Source organism: Thunnus maccoyii, chromosome 2, assembly GCF_910596095.1.
Source record: "Thunnus maccoyii chromosome 2, fThuMac1.1, whole genome shotgun sequence".
NCBI lineage: Eukaryota > Metazoa > Chordata > Actinopteri > Scombriformes > Scombridae > Thunnus > Thunnus maccoyii.
Window position 1 is genome coordinate 33,847,619 of NC_056534.1, and position 23,555 is coordinate 33,871,173.

At 37.6% G+C, this 23,555-nt stretch overlaps 1 protein-coding gene and 1 long non-coding RNA gene across 2 annotated transcripts in view; both read right to left on the reverse strand.

Annotated features, from left to right (window-relative positions):
• The window catches only part of rbm20 (RNA binding motif protein 20), a 55,906-nt gene extending 46,220 nt beyond the window's left edge, over positions 1 to 9,686 (reverse strand). The window contains exon 1 of the mRNA XM_042428910.1: positions 9,610 to 9,686. Within this exon, the coding sequence (XP_042284844.1) occupies positions 9,610 to 9,671 (62 nt within the window). The 5' untranslated portion in view covers positions 9,672 to 9,686. The remainder of the gene's footprint in view (positions 1 to 9,609) is intronic.
• Positions 9,687 to 16,544: 6,858 nt separating this feature from the next.
• Positions 16,545 to 20,650, reverse strand: LOC121908695. Its single transcript, XR_006099299.1, has 3 exons — positions 20,541 to 20,650; positions 20,223 to 20,302; positions 16,545 to 17,100 (listed from the first exon to the last, which is right to left on the reverse strand). It is a non-coding gene; the product is annotated as an uncharacterized LOC121908695 (long non-coding RNA).
• Positions 20,651 to 23,555: the final 2,905 nt, after the last annotated feature.

Here is a 23,555-nt window from a genome sequence, read left to right on the forward strand (position 1 = left end):
CTGCTATTAGGGACCTATACATAGCCAGACCCCTGCTGATGGGAAGGGGGCCACTCACTCATCCTCGCCCTGGCAGTGATAGAATTCAAGCCCTAATTCAATAATCACTAACAGTCTAGCTATTTTGATTTATGTAACTAATTAATTTCAAATCCTAAGTACAAAGAGTCAATCCTTAATATATGACCAACTGTATGTATCTGCCTCTGTTTTTCTGTCTCCCTGTTTCCATTCCTGTCATAACTTCTTGAGCGGGTCCTGCCTTTTCCAAGATAAAAAGGGATTGTATTAACAGAGATTATCACCATGCAGTAACATACATTCATTGTAAGTAATAGCTTGTGCCAGTGAAGTTAACACACACAGCAGACGTAAGTATACATGTATACACAGCTCTAACACACAAATACATACCCGCAACCACAATGCATACACACCCCAAATTCCAAAACTCTTGTCGAGTCTAGTCATATATAATACCTACTTTGAGCTGATCACCTAAAACAGGAGGATAAGCCGTGCATTTGTGATTTACATGGCCGATTAAAGCTATAAAAAGGCTACTGAAATCTAAAAAAAGGCCAGTAATCCTTAGGGTAAGGGTTAAGGTAAGTCTCCAAGAAATTAATGCAAGTCAATGCAATGTCCTCTGATGTGACGGAAGACGACTGTGTGTGTGTGTGTGTGTTGCACCTGTGTGTGACGGGAGGTACAGTAAATTTGATTTCCTGTATTTTTCCCCTCACATTGTGTGAACGAAAGCAAGATGCCTTTGGGGTGAGCACACGTGCTTCAATCTCCCCTGCCTCAGCTGTCGGTGCAGGCCTAACAGAGCAGAGTAGAGTGGCTGCGTGGGACTTAAAACGGGGTGGGTTTTTGTTTCACTTATACAACCCTACTCTCCTACTGTTAAACCTGGATGGCAACAGGCATTCAGTACATTTTCCAAAGTCATAGCTGACATTGTTAATTGAACTATGTGTGCGATGTGTGACCTTGCACTGATAGTTGATGAAGCTGTATTGTGGGGTGCTATCAATACGAAGACATTTATTCCTAGAGGTAGGAAGCTTTGGGAGTCTCACAGTTCAATTTGATCCTATTCGATTCAGTTAAATTTGATTCTGATTCTTGGTGTCTATTCAGAATCGATTCTTGATTCCAAACCAATTCTCCATTAAATGAATAGAAAAAGGGGGCACAATTTTTAGTGTCTTACTCTAGTACACTGTGTGCCAAACCATTCACTGGTGTCCTTAGCAGGGATGCAAACAGATAAGGGGTAGGAACTTTTAAAGATATTCACTTTACATGCTCATTTCTAGTTACTTTTAAGTATATTTGTATCTGCCTGAAAACTAATTTAAACAGCCATTATGGGGTAAAACAACCCTACATAAAACACATAAAAGGAATCAATAATCAACACACTGATCTGCAACTCAATGCAGGGCTCACTGTTCAAGCCCATAGTGTCAAGCCACTTTGGTTCATGTGTAAAAAAGAGTTTTTACAATATACAATGCATCTTATCTAGAAAGGTCATTACCATTATTTCACCAGATACATATATATCTGTATATGCATCTGCTGACTTCTATAGTTCCTAATGAAAGGGAGGAGCTGTTTTTGAATAACATTATCTTTTTTAGAAAACAGGTGTAGCTTCTAGATCTAAAAAGAGCACATACAGTTACAGAATAGTAAGGTACAGCAACTAATGTTTTGACATAAAGCATGTCTTCATTCACGGAGCAGAGGCCTCCTACTCATGATAGCCTCATCAGTAGAAAATAGCCGAGCAGTAGCAATATTGACCCAAGATCTTAACATAGTATCTGACTCACTTAGGACTCATGGTACTGAATGTGGGGATAAGTTATGCTGAATTCAAGCAAAGTACCTACAACAAAATGGTGAAAAATGTAAGTGGATTTTTGAGGAAGCATTTTTTCCTGATATATTTCACTAATTCCCTCTTTATACTTTACTGTCAACAAGCCCTTTACTTTGCTTACATTTAGTATCCAAGTCTCACTAACAGATCTGCCCTTTCCTGCAACAAAGGGACTTTCCTAGTGAAGGATATGTGCTCTAGATTACATAAAGAGCAGAACTTCACGTATAAACCTTGGACCCAGTTTGGATCTCAGGTGCATAACCATATTAATTCAATAAATTATACATGCACACGTACTAAACGTAGTGTGCCCGTCTTACTCCACAATTTTCTAGTATCGTTTCTGTAGATGCAAATCCTGCTCCCAGAGCAGCACAGCATATTTCTGCTGTGCTGCTCTGCTGTCAGAAAATTAGCACTGGCAATTTTGTCTCTTTTTAATATGTCAGACTGCACCTCATATTTCCCAATGGACAGTGCACTTCATTAGTTTCATATGAACAACCATTTAAATTTAGATTGTGCTTACACCAAGACCTTTAAACTCTGCCAGCTCATATATTTAAGCATTACAGACTGGGAAGGTAGTGATGAAGAGCTGAACCCAAATGACTTGATTGATTGTCTCATCTAGTTTGAGCTAAGGTCAACTCCTGCCTAAAGTTCCAGTGAGTTAAAATGTCATAGTTAATGCTGTTCCCCTTAAAGCTGTAACTTTACTTTAAGTCTATGAGAAGATGGAATGAAAATATGATTACAAACATTTATTTTAATATTTTAATTCATTCTATCCACCATTTAAATAAAAAAGTTACACCTGTACTGACAAATGAAGTGTAACAGCCTCTCTTAATAATCCGGCCGATGCAGGTGGAAAGGGCAGTACTTTATGTATTAACAGTTTCAAGAACAGTGTGTAGTGTGTAGGATGCAAAGTTATTTGTAGCTTTACAGGTCCTTAAGAGTTCATCTGTATTGACAGATGGCTGACCATCTTTTCGTTTAATGCGTGGGTTTGCTGCTAATAAAATGTCTACTGGCAAGTGTAATCAAGTCAAACAAACGATATCACAGTTTCTCTTTTATATATGATATTGTACATATTCATATTTTTTCTGCATCATATTAGAAGACTATGAAGCGTCGCAACACTTGAGTCACATTACAGCTTCTTTTATAGTGCCCCTGACCTGAGCCCTGAAACTGTGATGATGTCAGGATTAACTGGTGTATCCCACTCAAGCCTGTCCAAGTTATCTGCAAATCTCATTGGTAAATATATACAGATGGAAATATTTGACAACGCCTTTTTCTCATTGCTATATTTTGATGTTGATACACTGTATTAAGACATTTAAGCCTCTTTAACTCTGTCCGTTCTCATGGCTCCAGATAGTTAGCCCTGCTAAGTCTACAAACTCAACACCTGTAAACCCTTTTCCACTAGGACACAATACTGCATACTGCACAATGAGAACCAGAGACAATGATCTACAGTACTGGTGGATACTTGTTGACTGATAAAATCAGGCATCAGAAGGTTGCACAATCTCTGGCATAACAGTAAAAAGAAAGCCAAATGACAAATACAAAATGTATTTTAAACTGTTGTATGATGTGTCTAATAATACAGCAAACCAACCAAACAATAAAGCCAATCTAAGGAGTATAATTACAGCACCTTAAAAGCTGCATGAGCCAATATTTTATTTAAAAAGTAACGTCCTTTTGTACTGCCTTTCAACATTTGAGGGGTGTCTCCACAAATCCTGAGTATAATGGTACTATAATTAAATTATAAACTTATTTTACGGACTGTGTGCTAAAATAACTTGACAGAAGATGGACTGCAGATGGTAATGATGCATTTAATAGTTTTTACCATGGGATGAAGGTATGGAATGACATATATTGAATCAAGTCATATGTTGCAGGGCTGAAAACATTGTACCGTGTAGATAAGACATAAAGTGGGGCCTCACTAGAGAAGATTATTTCATCCACATTAACTATAGAGCAATACATTTACATTTTTTGTACAAATGAAATTTTGGCAGTGATGAATCAAAACGGGCAACATAGTTTAACTAAGATTACATCACATTACATTACATTACATTCATATCATGCGCTTTTGTGAAATTTACAATAAGTGCATTCAAACTCAAAATGGAAAAGAGCTAGACATCACCAAATATGCATGTGTTAGAGCGCTATGATGCAAGTTTATGTTTTGCTGTTATGCTTTGTCACTACACAGAGAGGTTTATGTACCTGCCACAAGAATTTGGACAAATAAGGCAAGTTTACTATGTGTTAGTGGGAGGGAAGCAGACATGTGTATAACACAACCTTATGCTGATTGAATGCTATAGTTACAGGATGCCACTAGATTTGGCTTATGTCACCACAAAAGTGGATGCAAATATGGTCATGACAACTATGAGGCCTCAGAAACCCCTGCCTGACGCAATGCAACTGTCAGCCATTTAACATTAAGATAAGCCACAGTTGCTGCCATGTGTCATCACAGCAATGAACACATGCTTAAGGTGGTGGTGGGGAAGGGACATGGTAGTAAGACTACAGAGGGTGACACAATAAATATATCATTTCTGTAAGCAAAGGGATAGAAAAAACATTCTCCCTACGAGGAAGGCCTGGGCATAACTAACATACTGCTGCTTGTAGTTATTGCTGTACTGATAAGGACTGTTGTGAGAGAAGCGATAACATCTAGTGCCTGGGGTGGAAGATTGTATGCTAATATCACAAACATCCTACTAATAGTATTTCAAAATACATTTTGTAAGAAATGACAGGCACGTTGACAACATTGACTTCTATGGGTAAACTATGGACCACTGTGGAATTGTGAGATTAAAAAAACAAACATATGTCCTTCTCTGAAACAACAAAATTAAATACTCACAGCATTTATTTTGCTCAGCCTTGTTCAAACAAATGCCATGGATTTCAAAGGAGTCCCCCACCGTCACAGAGCTGTAAAGCCAGCTCACTAATCAATCGTCACATCTAAGTCCAGACAAGCATTTGGGCACAGCCATATGAGGTGCGGGAAAGCCCACCAGATTAGCTCTTGTTAATGACCTTCAGTAGAATAGGATTGAAACTCTCACTTCACCAGAACCTAACCATTCAGTTATGGTCAGTCAGACAAATACACAAATCACAGATCACTTATAGAGCTAAAAAAAAACCAAACAGACAAAAACCCCATTAAATCACAGCTCCTGCTCTAGGCAATCCTCTTTTGTGATAACAAACAAAGATGCAACTTATAAATATTTTTGGCTTAAGAATATAGAATTGAATAACTGCACAAAATTAATAGCATGTTTCTATAAAATCAGTAGCAATGCCACAGCAGCATTGTTTGTGGCAAACAGCCACGGTTAAATACAGTACATTTCATGATAAAAATAAAAAATAAAAAAATAGGAGGAGGGGAGTGGGAGGTTTGGTTAAATACTGAGTTAGCTATTTCTTCTATGACCAAAAATTCACAAAACTGTGCCATTGCTGTTGAAAGTGGCAAGAGACACAAGAGCAATGTGACATAACTTGCAACTTTTACAACTACCCCCAAAAAGTTTCAAAGTCAACAAGACATCAAAAGGATTCATTCCACACTTCTTCACAGCAAAAGGCACGATTTACAATGTTAAGTGTCAGAAAGGCAATATAACAACATGCAGTCATGTCATGAAATGTAGCTGTGGCTTTGCTGGCACCACAGTTTGAGAAAAAAATAAAACCCGTAAACACATTAAGCGTGACCCCTAGTAAAGCAGAATAAATGCCAGAAAAGCACAATTTGGTAGGATTTACCTTTCCTGTGGCATATTCACGCGCCGCTGTTACTGATGAAAAGCTGCAGGGATTGCGGTACAAGGTAAAATTTGCTTAAAGGTTCCAGCTAAACTAAGGTAAGACAAGACATTCAATATGTGCAAAGACTGGGCTACATTGTGGCCATCAGTGGCGTCTAGTAAGAGGTCAGAGGCAACTTTCCCTTCCGTGACATGTTACCAGAGTGATATACGGCCAGCAGGTGGGAAAGGGGAGTAAGATGAGGAAAGTGAAATAGAAAAAGGAGGGAAGGGATGAATGTTAAGGTGAAAATAATGAGACAAAACATGTTAACCATGCTTAACTAATCTCTTTGACCATAAATCTGTTAAAGTACAATCCATCATAGAGTGTTCATCACCAAACCCAATGAAATTACAAGACTATCCCCAAGCGTAACTCAAGCCACCTGGACCCTTCAGTCCCATCATTATTCATCATACCATTTGTCTCAGACTAGTTCTTTGTTTTTGCTTGCCTGGGTGCACAATAAGGAGCTACAGTCCAAGGACAGTGGATTGATATTCACTTTGTAATGACACAAGTTTACATTTTTACTTTTGATAAGCCTTAAACGGACAACTTTCACTATTTATTTCTCACTAGCGCACACACAGTAGTTCACAGTCACAGCAAGTCAGCAAACAGTAGGACATGCTAAAGCAATGACCAAGCCACAAAACCCTGTATAAGAGAGATACACAGTAAGTCTTTTTAGATCATTTTAGTTTTACGTTAGGACTATATTGAAAGTTGTGCCTAAAGGTGACTTAAATTTTTCCTTGGCCATATATTTTCTGCATTTTAACCCAGGTAAAGTATCAGTAGAGGTGTAATGGTTCGTGTATTCGTTTAGTTTGATGAATATTACAAGAGCAGAACAGAAGAATTTAACCCCACAACCTGCATCCTATAACAGAATAACTGTAAAGTTAGGGTCTTAGAAGTGTCCACGGATGAGAATAATCCCAGCTGTTTCACCTCCACAAAATTAACTGGAGGAAAAGTGCAAGGCCGGCTGGATCAGGCCTCAGACGTAAATTTACTGACATGCAAACGGCCCCAGATGTAGTTCCCTATGAAGTTTGCCATAATGCTGCTACAGACGACTAGTTCCTGTGTTTACTTTTGTTGTCTGACACTTATAATAACAATCTGAACTTGTCAGTGGCAAAAACAAGCACCTTTAGTGGACATACTTTGATGAGCGCAATTGCCCCCACGGATTACATTGCAGCCCATTACACGGCTGCCGGCTGAAATCTGAAATCTGAAATTTGTCCCCATTTAGTCACTTAGACCCAAAATGGTGGAAAATAGGATCCAGGTTGAAAAATACCAGAATTTCCCCTTAAGTAACTATTTAGTATTATTTATATTTGTAAGTCTAGACTTGCAATGTCAAGACAATCAATTAATTAGAGTGTAACTGTTATTAAGTAATTGCAATATGAGCTAAATTGTAACTGTAAGTAAAGCAACTAGAGTGAAATGGTAAGTACAGTATCTCCAATTTTAATGGCATAATAATGTGTCTGAATTAATGAACGAGCCTTAATATGAAAAGATTTCTCAGAAAAAAGAAATTGATTGGCTACCACAAAATCTTAAAAAACCCTGCTGGATATCAGCTGGGGCACCACTTCCTTAATTCATGAATTCATGCTCTAAAATAAGTAGCAGACTGCAAATCCATGTATGTACTGCTGTACCCGTTTACTTTGACACTTAGCAAGTAACCAACTGAAATATAGCCACCAACATATTCACACAAAACACTAACTCACAATTTCCCCTTTTCATTATTACTCATAGGTAATACCAATAACCAACTGACCAATAAAGTCAGCAGTTATCCTATTACCATAGTATCCAGCATTCACTATACCACACATTACAAAGTTACACATAAACTCTTAAATGGTGACAAACTTCAAATTCAAACAAAAAACATATTGTTTGTTAATGTGGACAAGTCACGTTGATAAAATAAAAGAACCATTCAGTCCTCACTTAATAAACAATGCTCCAAGGAACATTGTTTATTTGTTTGTTTATTGTACAAATTATTTGTTTATTGTACAAATTATTCATGCAATACCATGAATATGACAAAATACAATGTAGCGCTAGGATCTGTAAAATGATCACAGAGTGTGTTAGATACCACTACTTTTTTTTGTCGAATTGCGTAAAATGTCTCATAACCTCACCCTGTGTTGACATACTGCTATATAGCGAAGCTGACAGACTAAATGTAGGGCCTTCACATCTTGTCACAGCAAGAGGCCCTTCTTTAATGACTTCACCAGATGCATTTTGTTTTAGAGACATTATGTCGCACTTTCCCAATTTCTATTCACACATAGTTTTTTAAAATGTAGACAAAATCTAAAAGTCTTATAGACAAGGTCTTATACAGTATGTTGAAAATGAATTTGGTAGTTTTATTTATACCAAACATACTGACAAAATCTAAGTTTGAAAAATAATTTTAATTTAATTAACAGAAATAGATTTATACTGATAACTGGATTCATTAGAAAGTTAAAAATGTCTGCGTTTAACTAAGCTATACAAATTAAATTATGCATGTTGCTGTATGTTGAGAGAATATTATTCTCCTATAAGTAAAGGTAAATAACATTAAAGTAAGCACTTCAGCTAATTGTATTCAATATAAGACCATCAAACATTTTTAAAGTCATATATAATTGTTCAGACAAACATGCTTTTAACATTTTAGTATTAAAATACCTATTATAAAATAGTCATAATAATTACTAATAATTACTATTCTTCTTGACATATGCAATAGATGTAATAGTTGTAAAACTGTAAGACTGTTATTTAACATTGCAATCTGTCCCAGATTTTTCTCTTTGTAAATTCTACATCAGATCAGATATTTGATACAGTGGCAAATAAAGAATTTATAGGAACAATAATTTCTAGCCAATTAACATTTAAAGCTAGTCACAATTTTTAGGTACGCAAAACAAGGACCAAAAGAAATTCCTAATAGTACAACATTTGCTACTTGTAAGGCTCTATATGTTTATTAATGTATAACAAATTTCTGCAATAACTTATAAGTTATAACTTATATACTGTATATCTCCAAACACTTGAATCAACTCTCACCTTTAAAGAGGAGCACTTAGACCAGTCGTTACTTGCAGCACAAACACCTGTATGTTATGTATACATTGTCTAGGTTTTTTTTGTTTCATTCCTTTCTTTAACATTAAAACATTATTTCATAAAGGCAAGACCATGAAATATGATGACAGAAATGACCAGTTAATGCAGTGAAGTGAAAAGGTATGCATTTATTGTTAATCTTTTAATTTCTCTCAGCCTTTTTAAGAGATTGGTTTTATGTATTCAAAGTAAGTAAACAATCTTTTGTTAAAAATGAAATATTTATGGTTTTATACTGTTTGTTCATACCCTTGCTTCAAATTTGCCTTTACGCTTTAAGACTAAGAATAGAGTACAATGGGACCATATTAAATAATCTAGTATTTCATAAAAAATATCAAAATGTTTAGTTTTGTGACTACAGACTACAGACAGTTTTATTGACATCAAATTCAGACCAAACACACTACGGGAGATTTCATGCCGGTGAACATTCCATAATAATTCCAAATATAATTCATCTTCCAGATATACTTCCCACCAACACAGCAACTAATGGAAGTATATTCATGAATGCCATTACCCAAATCCCTGTGGAACAAATTAATTTTTCATACAGCCACGTGAGCAACAGGCATGTGCCTACGCTGTATATACCTTTTGATTTTATGGTGGACATAATTTCCTCTTACCTCTGCAAGACTTCACCCGTTGTCTCTGAAGGGTATCCGCCACTTTGTCCTTTCCCAAGCATTTTTATATAGCCTTTCTTAACACTCTCAATGCTACTTGTCCGATCCCAAGCTTGTTGCATGGCAAAACAAACTCCCTAGCACCACCTGCAGCCTTAACACCCCTAACCTCCCCAAACACCCCCCTCAAAAATAACTACCACGATCCAAAGACAAATCCTGATGAGGCAACTTTCGCTAGCCTGCTATGTTTTTCTTACTGAATGGACAGATGACAGGAGGGCCGGCAAGCAGGAAGAGAGAACCGACTGCTGAGCACTTTAGCAGGGGCTCCTCCACTCAGCTACTCCTGATCGACAGCAGCAAAAGCAGCAAAGCCCCCTTTAGCCTCTTCTCTGCAACTCCCTTTCCCTATAAACTATGCTATGCACACTTCTAAGACTTTCCTTCACTTCCTCTCTTCTCTCCAGTGTCAAAAGATGGGGAAATCAGAGCAGAGCCTCTTCAAAGGGACCAAGGAGGTTGACTGAGTGGAGTTTTAGAGGGAATAACAGAAGAGGTGGGCTCAGGGGACGGCAGGAGGGGGGTGAGTTGAAAGGGACCAACTGGGAGTCCCTGCCCGGGACTGCTCCACGCGGCACAACAACAGGGACAAGAAAGACCCTCTGGCCACTGCTGATTATCACCTCTACACTCACACACCCACAGACACACACACCCTCACATAGTCTGGCCAATGAAGGGATGCACTGGGGTTCTGGGAATGCCATCAGTCACTCAGTAGGTCTAGGTGTCGGGATCAATTTAACTGCTGAATCATTGGAGGGGTCTAGTCTCAAGCCCCTGGGACACAGTGTCAGATTATTCACATTTTGTAATGGTCTGGCAGTCTGGGGTTTCACATCTGTGAGCCAAAAGGTAAGGCATGTTTGGTAATAAATCATCATTAGGGGAAGAATAGTACTGAGTGAGAGCACATCAGCAATCCTTATAAAGTACACCACACCTCAAATTGAGACACAGGAGCTAGCTTTAATTGGTGACTGGTTGGATTTTTAATTATTTATTTTTTGATTGGATAGGAAATTTTCATTTAGCAGGGGGATTAATACTGTTAATGGGAACCTAGATTGTTTTCAAAGGATTAGTCTGAGAGTCAAAGTTTATATTTTCTCTTCCGGTTGGTAGAATATCACATTAAAAAAAAATGTCTCCACATAAAAACATGATCATTTAAAACTAGATATTTGCTCTTTAAAAGGATGGTTCAATTTAATGTGTACAACTAATTGTGAGTCCTTTTTAAAGGTTAGGAAGAAAGAAAGAAAAGAAATAGGAAGAACGAATTCCTGGTGAGTTCTGAGATCAGTCAGAGTCTGACCTGTCACACAAAACGCGCGCACACACAGACACACACACAGACACACATACACACACACACACACACTCACTCCACACACGTGGTTGGTGCTTACGTCATTAGCTAGCTTATGGCTAATGTCTGTACAGCGGTACATCGGCTGTTAGGGGCAAATAAACTGCACAAACAGTCCAGTCATCTAATTTGTGCAAATAAGGCAAAAAATCTCTTTGCATTCCATCTGAACATACCTTCATGGTCTTTTTCAAGTGTAAGTGTGTTGTGTATTCACAACTGTGACATTTTTTATCTGCCAAAGTGTCAACTGACTGCAGACAAATGCACACTGCCTCACTCCTAGCAGTGCACAAGGACCTGAATTGTAAATCATAGGAAGTCTTCCTGTCAACCAAAGGAGAAGGAATTCTCTCCATCTTCACATTGTCTGTTTCAATGATGAATGACAAACTTCAATAAATATTTTCCTTGCTGACAACCCTCACTACACATTGCGTGTGTGCAAGCGCGTGCATATATTCATGTGACAACTCTACATAACAATCCCCCCATTTATTTTTGGCCCTGTAAGAAAGCAGATACCACTGTAGCATGAAGTGGTTTCTATAATGGTGCATGCCTGGATGACTCAGTGTTAAGCATGGCAGTAACAGAGGCGAATTACAATTAAACTGTTTGTCCAGTGAATTTCCTGCAATTTTTTGAAACCATCATATTCAACATCCACAACAAAACAGAGGATGTTTCTTAAACATACAGTATGCTACCTTCTCTAGTTTTCAGAAGATGCTTCATCAAGCAGATTTCATCTAAGAGCTATCCAGAGAACAGTGCACCAAACTAATGGCAAATTGTAATTTTATTCCTTGGTCTGATATGCATCCACATTAAAAAGGATGCTGTGGCAGAGCTGGGCAATGTAAGAGGCTTTGTTTAAAAAATCATATTAATGGAAAAAGTGCATCACACAGTCATACGTTATCACATACTGTACACTGTCCTCTTTGAAACTAAAAAATACAAGCCACAAGGATGCAGCTGCAGCAATTTGGGTATGGAAAAAATGTTTTTAAAAACTAACACTTGCACACACAGACCTCGGACACACACCACTGCTGCTAATCCATCCTTAACAAAATGATCAGTAACACCCCTGACCTTCACAGTTATGCATCTGTCTGTATGTGCTGTCTGTGGAAAAAATGCTGTCTTGTCCTGATGTTTATGGTAGTTGTAGTCGATCAGAATATCAGTAAAGCGTTCTCACTACTCTTAAAGTGTGCCCTCAAGCCACATTTCCCATTATTCACCAATGCAGCTGTGCCATTTAAGATTAGCACGTTGTGCTGTGTGAACTGAAAAGACACGGAGAAGTGATCTGTCATATTGAGTGTAGACAGCTGTGGTTGAAAAGCCTAGTGATGAAAAGTCATTTTTGATGATTGAGAGTGGCAGCAAGAGGCCTATGCAAAGAACTAACCAGTGACAAAGTGTACAGGTCCAAGTCACGTCTTCCCAGCAGTCAGAGAAGGCCAGGTCTTACACATACAGTTCTCAGTTGTAAAAGTAATTCCCTAAAGGTGCAAACAAATAGTTGTCCTTTACTACTTGGACAACTAGGAGATCTCTCTTTTTACAGAATCAAATTCATCACTGAACATATTTACTACTCAACAATTAGTTTGTAAATGCATTTTACAGTATTTTATATAACTTAACATAATACATAAGTTTTCATTTAAACTGGCAATAGATTAAAAAAAACAAACTCCTTTCCTTCCAGCTTGTGCAGCATGATTGGCTGCTGTTGAATTGATTTGTTATATTCACTGTCACTTTTTTATAACATGCATTTTAATGTTTGCACTTAGGAAGGATATCAAGTCATTTGCGTCAAAAGGCTGAAATCCAAGTGAAGTCATGAGTCACTGGTGTTAAAGTCCAGGTCAAGTTGCAAGTCTTATGATTTTGTCGAGTCTAAAGTCACCACATTCATGTCATTTGACTCGAGTCTACACCTCTGCTCAATACGTTGACTTTTTCAGAACTGCAGAACTCTCTTTCAGAAATGCACTCACTGCTCTATCATAGGCAGACAGTCACAATGAGCTTCGTAGCAGCCTGCTAAAGTCTGCTTCTCATAACTTATAAGCAGGAACATACATCTTGTCATGCACGTTAGCTTGTTGAACGAGCGACCAAACAAACATTCACAGGGTTCAGGCCAGATGATTTTGCAGCTCAGCTGCAGCACGTAAATGTACCTCCAAATGCTGCAAAATCACTTCAAAATCACTGCAAACAACATACTGTGCACTAATGAACTGTAGCTACAGTGCAAGTTTGTTTACTTTGTCTCTCTTCCCTGCAGTGTTTAACGTAAATGTACAAGTTTTTAAAACAGTATGTAAATGGGCCAGATAGACAGTAAAATACACTGAGGTGATAATCTGAGTGAGAAAACAATTCATGAAATTTGAAATTTGCATTTTGTGCCAAAGCAATGCAAAGTTATCCACAGTTTAGGCCACACTGACTGCTGTTCTGTGTGAAGAGTTGTTTCAATTTTTCACTTAATAGTGTGTACATTGATATAATAAAAAAGTTTAAACCTTTTACTTTTGTTGCATTGTGTTGTTGACGGTTGAAATTATAAAATACTAAATGTTAGGGATTCATATTTTTAAGACGTAATTTCAAAAGATTTTATGTCAGTGCTACAGAATATTTGTGCATGCTACAAAACGTCCAACCTCTCTAGCACCAGTGATACAAAATTAGGAATGCAGAGCCCTACTAGCTAGACCTGGAGGCTTTGTATAATGGAAGAAGTTGCCTGTGTGGTCTGAAAATAGGATTACATTTTCCCCGCGTGGAATATTGTGAATGTCTGAATGGAAAAATAGTTTTGATATATTTTAGCATGTAACCATGACAGACTTTTAAAAGACTGTAAAGATATGAAGCCAGAACTTTGTGTGTGTGTGTGTGTGTGTGTGCTTAAGCTTACAGTGTCTGTGTCCGCATTGGCATCTTTGGATTTGAGTAGCACAGTATATCTTACCATGCATGCAGTCATTATAAGGAAATTAAGAGGCATTTAGAGTGTCTCTAGTTTTACAGGGATAAAGGAACAGGGAGATGGATTATCCTTTGTGCTTATCTTGTTGGAGGAAAAATGTAATGGCACCACAACTTCTCCATATCAGTATCACCATTACATCTTGTGACACAATAATTCACTGAAACAAAGACAACCATAACAATCCATTCCATTTGCCAAATGCCAAAGTAAGACAGTGCTTACTTCGGCATTTGGCAAACTCTCTTTCCAGGTGATCAGTTTTCCACAAAATGCTCCTGGTGCAGCTGAGAATGCCGCTCCGCTGCTGAGCATTCCCATGAAGAGGGGAATGTTTATTTTGCAGAGGATTTAAGCTGACATGTGTGAAGTTATTAAACAGGCTTAGTGTGTTAATTAAAACCATTCTAATATTCTACCCTTAGCCTCATAATAGCAGGACCTCTATGTTGAGAGCTGAGCAGGCTACAGTATGTGAGAAGCCAAAGCTCACAAATACATTCATGAACACATGTGACACATTTACATACACACACATATGCACTGAAGGTCAAATGTGGTTATGGCCATTGCATGAGAAGAAGGTATCTATTTCAGCAGGCCTCTTTTGTTATGTGCACACTTGTACGGACACACCAGCTAGCACCAGTGACATACACAAGTATACAGTAGTGTCGTTTATCTGGTTTTAGTTGAAGCTGTTTAAATTAATTTTATCTTTTTAAATGATTCATTTTTATGTCAAGAAGAACAATAGTTTCAATAGATTAAAAAAATCCCCCACAAGTGTATGATTTGCAGGATGGAAAAGCCTCTGACGCAGCATTTTCACAATTACAGAAAACAAAAGTTCTCAATTAATCCATGCCTGGAAAATTCAGGAAGGGCGTGCAGATTTAATCACAGGTTTCCTAAAGCTGGTTGACTTAAAACATATCTTCACTTCTCTCATATCATAAGTGGGCCAATATTCTATTGATAATAAAAACCCTCATATATTGGTAAACTTACACGTGTCCAACTGAAGCACATGCATACAGGTACATTTACATCCAGTGAAAAATGTTCATCTAAAATCACTAGATAAAAATTTAGCAGCGCTAGCTTGACATTGGTGCCCCTGTGGCTAACCCAGACTTCAGAGAGGTTATGACCAGCCATCAGCATTTGGCCAAGGATCCAGAGAACATATGACCTCATAAAAACAAGCTTAAAAAAGGAATGAGGCTCCAGCAATCACTGACAACAACAGCCTGTAAATTCCATTGTTCATGACGGGACAGCAGTTGTATTTTTTATTGAACTAAAATTAAACAGTGACATACAGCCATGCCACAGCATACATAACCACTATCGTCCCATCATGTTGCTGACTTTTATGGAGGTGAAACAGAAAAAGGTATGTTTTAAATAGACATAACGAGAGGCAAGTTTATATATTTATTTACTTGACGTTTTATAGACCTGAACGACTCTAACACCAAGAGTGGGACCTGCTCCATATCCTGTGTAAATGGATTTACTCCCACACTTGAGAAGCTTTAAACAGGTGAGATTAGGAAAGAGAGTGTTAACACATTCACATTTTATAGACTTGAACAGCCCCAACAACAACAAGCAATTAAATAACCACCAAGTCTTGTAAAAAAATCAAAGGTGTACTTGTGTTTAAATGTTTCAGAACTTCAAAACAGTACAGTTTCTTATAATTAAATTGGTAATCTACCTTCCACAGGTAATTACAAATTAAATTGTAAATTGGCAACCTCACACTTACCTTAAATTGCCATATTAATCCGTTGATGGGCAAAAGTGAGTATAGACAGCTTACTCAGTTGAAGTTCCTGTCAAGGATGAAGAGTATCAGAATGTTATGAAATAGAAGTACTATTACTTGACTTAAATATTAATCAAGCAGAAATAACATAATTAGTATTAAAAGCTATTTGGTTAACAAAGTAGCTCTGCTAAAGGCTGCTTTCACTTACTTAGTTGCATGTGATTTTAATGAAATCAACCATCCCTTACTCATTCAGAGATGCTCTCCAAAGTGATGAGCATCTTTTCTCTACTTTCTAAGAACTCTCTTAATATTGCAGTGTTATGGAAAAGATATTAAAAGCAAACTTAAATGGAATATCCTCCTGACACAACTGTAAAACCATAACTGGCTACTCTGTAATTTTCACCTTTACATTATTCTGTAAAATATTTAAATCAAAAATCCACTTGGAGGCAAGGGAAAGTAGAAATTCTGATTTTAGAATGCACTACAGTAGTAGTGAAATGCCTCTCAGTTACAACAACACTACTTTTAATTGTTTACTTTTACTTATAAACTGCACAAGCATTATTAGCAAAGAATAACTGCTTTCAGTGCAATTAAAACTTAAATAAATTAATTCAAATTACCTGGTATTGGGTAGGTCTCTCTTTCGAAAAGTCCTGTGACGTTCAGGAGGTTCAGCCTATTTTTCATTTCAAATTACATTATCAGTGATGATCACAGACCTTAATTAGTTACAGGCATCAACAGACACCATCACTGAACAGAGAGCCCCACATTTTGAACCTCAAATATTTGAAAATTGATAACAGATGCTGCCCATGTTGTTTGACTTCTAAGTCATCTCTGGGAAGTGAAGTACAAATACACCATAACAATTACTGATTGGCACCAGAAAATAATAACAAGTAACAGCTGAATCTTAGAGATTACCACTTTAATACATTCCAGTTATACATTCAGTTATGTTTTTTTGTCAAAAGAAGCCCTGCTAATTTTACAGCGATTAAGAGAACATTACAGACATTTTAACACAAGCAGGGCAAATCACAGAATAAGCTATTAAAACAAAACTGACCCATCTCAAGTATATCACACTTTTCCACAAGCCAGCAGCTTGGGTCATGTAGTGAAATCTGGGGCCAGATTGGCTGGTGACCTTTGGTTCCACAGAGTCTGAGCCAGGGCCTCCTGCAGGGCTCCAGTGGCTCAACAGCAGGCCAGCAGGGGTTAAAGTCCGTCTGCCTGTCAGGCAGATTAGCGTCAGCTAAATAAACATTACTGAGAAGACTGTGGGCAAAACTAACTTATAAAGAAAGGGATCTCTTGTTAACTTATTTTTTAACAAAAGCCTACTCAGTATTTGTCCATATTAATTATATGTATATTCACATTTATAATTGAAGTTACGTTTCATGCTATTTTTGACAAAATGCTAAGAAATCAGCATAATCTTGGAAGGTCAGAAGTCTAACTCAATAATTTAACTGAACATATAGGCTCACATGGCTAGTGTGGCTAACTAGCTAACTTACTAGCCATCAAAACCTTGAAAGGGTCATAAGGCTTGCTAAATACTTAACTAGATTATTAGTGACACTACATTCAAAACCAGAGAGATTCAGTTGAGTTAGAAGCTACAAAAGTACTGAGAGCTGAGAGCCGAACAGCAAGAATTTAAGAAACAATGTGGCTATCCAGAAATCCTAAACAGCATAATCTTGTAAGGCTAGCTAGCTAGCTAGTGACTAGCTAAGTACCAAAACAGTTGTAGGGTAGTTTGGCTAGAAGATAACTCACTACCCCAATCTATCTATGCTAACTAGGTCAGCTAATGTACCTTACAGAAAAAAACGTGTTATACAAAAATAACAAAGACCTGTTTGACTGAAAGTCAAATATTTAAATATTGGAAATAATGAAAATTTATCTCTCCTACCTCCTCAGAAGAAACTTTTGAACCATCACAAACTCTTAAATTTGTTGTTTTTGCTCATCTTAGCAAGCTAGTTGCAACAATTAGAGGCATTTTTCCATAAATAAATTACTGACCCATCACAGTAGGAAAAGCACAGGCATAAATAATGAAATAAATCATGGCTGAATTCCATTTTACTGCTTTGGTTTCAAGGTCCTGGTATTGTGCGTGTTGGCTCACTGTCACTCTGCCATGGCTTAATAGAAGGGAGACATTGTTAACATTATTAGTAACACCTGTGCTTTTTCTACTTTGACATGTCAAAATGCAATAAATAAGGCCTTTAATAGCCTATAATAGCTATTTGTGCAGCTACAGAACTCTGCGGCCTGAGTGCTGATGAGGACCAAGGAGAGAAAACATTATATCTATTCTAAAATCTTTACATTGGTTGTCTTTCAGTTTTCGTATTGATTATTGAATACTTTATCTTAAAGCACTTCATGGTCTTGGATCAGCCGAGATCAAATAAACCTGCATCTAACGACCCTCCTCAGACGCTGGCTGGGCTTTCATGACCTGGCATGGCTATCAGGAAGGAAATCATTTCGATGATACCAACATTTAAACGTCATTTAACCAACTCGCTGAATAAAAGCAAGGGAGAGAGGGAGAAAGAGATGAAATTTGTCCTATTCAATGTAATTCTCAGATTAGGAAATTATATATTTTTGCATGTTCATAGATTCTGGATTTTTCAATGAGGGAGAATGAGTAATCTAGATGTAATTTTAAGAATAAAGCTACTTATAACTAGGTAATCAAACTTTTTTGTGGAAAAACCCTATCAAATACAAAATATTATTCAAGGCAGAGTATTTGTATATGCTTTGAAATATGTCCAGCATGAAAAAATCATACTTAAGTAAAAGTATATAAATATTAGCAGCAAAATGTAGCATTAAAGTAAACTAGTGCAGTGCCCGTTCAAAACGCGCCTGTTCGGAACAGGCTGATAGCTTATTATTTCTCGAGAGCTGCATATATATATATATGTGTGTGTATCAATCAAAATGATACGGATTTAATAAATTAAATGGTTTTAATCCAGGCAGAAACTTCACCAGTGAGACTAAACTGAGGTTGAACCATAGAGGCAACCGCATATATATGTACCTACTAACAATTATATGAATTAAAACGATGTGGATTTTGTAAATTATATTGCTGTGATGTGACGGTGTTTATATCAAACAGCCCCTGCTGCACTGAGACACAAAGCTGAGCTGCTTGCTGTTCGCTTGTTCATTCTAAGTTTATACATATTAAACATGTGTCATCCCCATAACTCTCATGGCAGGCTTGTACAGCTCTGATCATCAAGTGCAGGCAGAGCCCAGAAGCCCCGGCCTGCTGCTGCAGAGCGGAGCAGCTCGCTGACTGCTTGCTTATTCCAAGTTTATTAATATTGAACGTATCGCATGTCCCAATTGCACCAAACTCAACACTGCACTCCCCTGCGTCCCCAGCAATGCACCCGCCAAGTGTGAAGTAGATCGGATGAACGGTTCAAGAGATATGCAAAGGACAAACATACATAGATATATACATACAGACATACAGACAGACAGACAGATAGATATACCTTGCTTTATATGGAAAGTGGTGGTTTGGTCCCTCTGACTGATGTATCAGTATATGCGACATCATCAGATTATTAATAGTGAAGCATCAGTGTTTCAGCAGCATGTTACAGTTGAGGCTGCTGGAGGTGGAGCTAGTTTGATCTACTTTATGTACATTTAGCTAGTTTAGTCCAGTGGTTCTCAACCTAGGGGTCGGGCCCCTCCAAAGGGTCAGCAGATAAATCTGAGGGGTCATGAGATGATTAATGGGAGAGGAAAGAAGAAAAAACAAAGTTCTGATGCACAAATCTGTTTTCAGTTTTTGGACTTTTTCTCTAATAATTTATGTTTGGTGAAATATTGGATCATTTGAACATTTATTGAAAGGAAACCATATCAGAAGTTTAGAGGGAAAAATCACTGTTTGGTGCAGCTGTTAATAACTCATAGACATGTGAAATGTGACCCCAACTACACACTGCTTTTTGTAAGACGTCAAAAGCCAAAAAGGTTGGAAACCACTGGTTTCATCTTTAACAATGTGTTATATTTTAAAAACTTGTTATATTATCCATTGTGTCAAATCGTCATCTGAAAAGTAACTAAAGCTGTCAAATAAATGTAGTGGAGTAGAAAGTACAATATTTCCCTCCAAAATGTAGTGGAGTGGAAAGATAAAGTCGCATAAAAGGGAAATACTCAAGTAAAGTACAAATACCTCAAGTACAGTACTACTAAATGTACTTAACTTAGTTACTTTCCACCACTGCTGGAGGGATATTAAATGTGAGTTTGACTGTTGTTATTGAAATCTTGTAACTTACTGCTGAGCATGGATTCCTTCTTGAGTCTCTTCTTTGGGAAGCAAACACTTCACTTGATGACTTATTAAGATTATTTGAGGCTGCAGAGTCAAAAATAGTAACAACATTTTTTATGGTCAACCAGTAGCTGCATTTGTTAGTCAGAGATATCACGTTAGCTCACATTTGTTGATAAGCTAGCCATCTGCCATGGTAACGTGATATTAGCAACAAGTTAGCTAACGTTAGCTAACTATCTCTACTAGCAGAGGTGCTGTGAATAAAAATGTTAACCTGAACGAGAAGAACAAATTGGGGCTTTATGGCAGATATACTCACCGAAGTTATTTAAATATAATAAGTAGAGACTTCAGTTTTCTTGTCAATAGTAAAAATTTTAACGTCGATGTCGAGACGTTGTTTAGCCGTTGAAAGTGAGATGCTGCATTCACAGAACCACGGTCGTTTGTGTTTCTCATGTAACAACATATTTTACCACATATTTTATCATACAGCCTGACACTGTGTAAGGACATAGAGCATAAATAATCTTATAAATAATCTTGAAATATCTCTGTCAATTACTGTCCCTCTCTTTCTTACAGTGTTATTTTTTGTGTTTGTGTTTATTGCTTAATGTTCATGTTTATTGCACTTTCTGTTGACATATGGACCACATTTAATTCCCTGTAATTGCTACTTGACGAATAAATCTGATTCTCCTGAATCTGAAGTAATCTGTAATCTAAAGTTTTATAAATTAAATAAATAAATATGTAAGTAAAATAAAATATATATATATGTTAAAGAAGTAAACATATATATTAAAGTAAATATATATATATGTGTGTGTGTGTGTGTGAGTGTGTGTGAGTGTGTGTGTGTGTGTGTGTGTGTGTGTGTGTCTCCAGATAATATTAGAGGTTTGTTAATAACTGACTTTAGATGACTTCAGAATCAGAAGAATCAGATTTATTCGCCTTGTAGCAATTACAGGGAATTAAATGTGGTCCATGTGTCAACAGAAAGTGCAATAAACATGAACATTAAACATAAACATAAACCCAAAAATAAAACTGCAAGAAAGAGAGGGACAGTAACTTGCAAAGATTATTAAATATTATTTAAAGATTATTTAAATTATTTAGAAGATTATTTATGTCCTTATGCAGTGTCATGCTGTATGATAAAATATGTAATAATAAAATTTTGTTTACATGAGAAACACAAATGTCCGTGGTCCTTTGAATGCAGCATCTCACTTTCGCAGGGTAAATAAGGCTCGACATCGAGGTTAAAGTTAGCACGACTGACAATAAAACTGAGGTGTGAGCTAACGTGATATATCTGACTAAAAAATGCAGCTACTGGTTGGCTACAGGCTACTGTTTCTGGAATATGAAAAAAAAAATGTTAATGCTTTGCACTTACATTTGATTTACTTCTTTTTAATTCAAGAAAGATTTGGTGATGGATTATAACTCCCCACAGCTCCTCGTCTTTCATCCCAAATGGTCACACTTCCCTCACATCATCATCACATTCACTTTTCACCAAGTTCTCAAAAAATTCACACTAATCATTGAATTTATCTAACCCAGCGATTCTACCACATTACCACAAGTTACTGTGTATGAGGGAGATCATTAGATGATAATGCAAGGAAAACAATTTAACATATGGTGATCAAACAACAAAAAGAAAAAAAAAACTTTAAAAACTAATTTCCCCCTTGGTGATGATTTGGGGGGGGAGGGCGGGGCTGTTCTCTTATATCATCCCCATCTGCTCAACACACGAACACAGCAAACCCTAAACTCCTAACTTAATGAGTCAGATTATTTCTCCCCAGAGCACAACATGCTTGTAAAACCATAACTCCCATCAGTGGTCCTTTGTTTGGCAGGCTGCAACTCATCTCTCACCACTTTTGGGCTTCAGCGCAGGCTTTCGGACAGTAACATGTTTATATAGCATAGGGAACCCTAACACAACCCAGAATCACATGTCTGTGATAGGGAAAAGTCAGAGAGTCAAGCGTCGACAGATGACGGACAGACTGATCATCTGACAAACAGATAAAACAGACGGATATGGAGATGACTTTGGAACAGCAGAGAGAGAGAGAGAGAGACAGTCACTCCGTCCGTCAGGCCTGCATGGCAGATGGACCACCATGAAGTGCAAGGACACAGCCAATCTGTTCACAGGGCTCACTCCTCCTCCTCCTCCTCCTCCTCCTCCTCCTCCTTCTCCTACCCTCCACCGCAGTTAATAAGCACCTGTTAGACAACAAATTAACTTGTTGACTGTAAAAACCAGGACAGCTTTATGCCTGTTTTTATGATAAGGAGCTTATGGGTGCTGGTATTATCTGTTCATTACCGTGCCCCACGTCCTTATAGGGCAGGACGGACGGTTGAAAAGATAGGGTGTTTATTGTCTGAACATGGAGAGAAGAATACCAGGAGTGAAAGCAAGCAGGAGAGAGTGGTGGATTAGGTAGAGGAGGAATCGGTATCGACGAGAGAAGAGAAGGCATCATTATTCAAAACCACAGTGTACAAAACATCTAACATGAACAGATTTCCAATAAAAATCAAGCTTGACAGAAACCTCCTGAATGATGCCCTGATGTCTGCTTTTTATTTGCTTGATCATCCTACATTAACCTTATTTTATTGACCTCATTGTCTTCCTGTAACAGCTGATTGATAAAAACCAATTTAGCTTTTAATCTCTGCAATAGCTGCAACAGTTGTCTTAATCTTTAAAGTTATTTACTACAGTGGCACTTGAAAAAATATATGGCAACAGCGGGGCAAATTTCCTGTAAGTGCGGCCATAATTCCCTCAGGATTGTTAAGACCAATTTGTTTCTAAATAACCTTGAATAGACCTTTTTCATGTAAGTAATAAAATAAGTAGTGGCTGGTAGTTTGTGCGCTGGCTCACTGTCACACTGTCATGACTTATAGGACACTTTGTACAGTGGAGCCATGGTTAAAATTAAAAAATAAAACACAAGAAAAAGATCTAAGGTAAGAGGAGGGGCGAGCAAAGGAGACAGGAGCCGAGAGTAGACGAGACGAGAGGAGACGAGACGAGATGAGAGGAGACGAGACGTGGATGGAAGGAAATTGAAATCTGCAGGAGATGAGTTTGGGGACGATGGCATGACCAGACAGACGGCAATATGAAGCGTAGGCCTTCCTGATCCTCCTCATCATCTGTCAGCTGACTTGGCGACAGATAGGGTGCAGGGTTGTTAAAATCTGGCAAGCGGAGCCACAGATCTGCTCTCTAGCGGCAGGCCCTGGCACAGAGAGGTGAGGTGTGCTGTCAATGTCACAC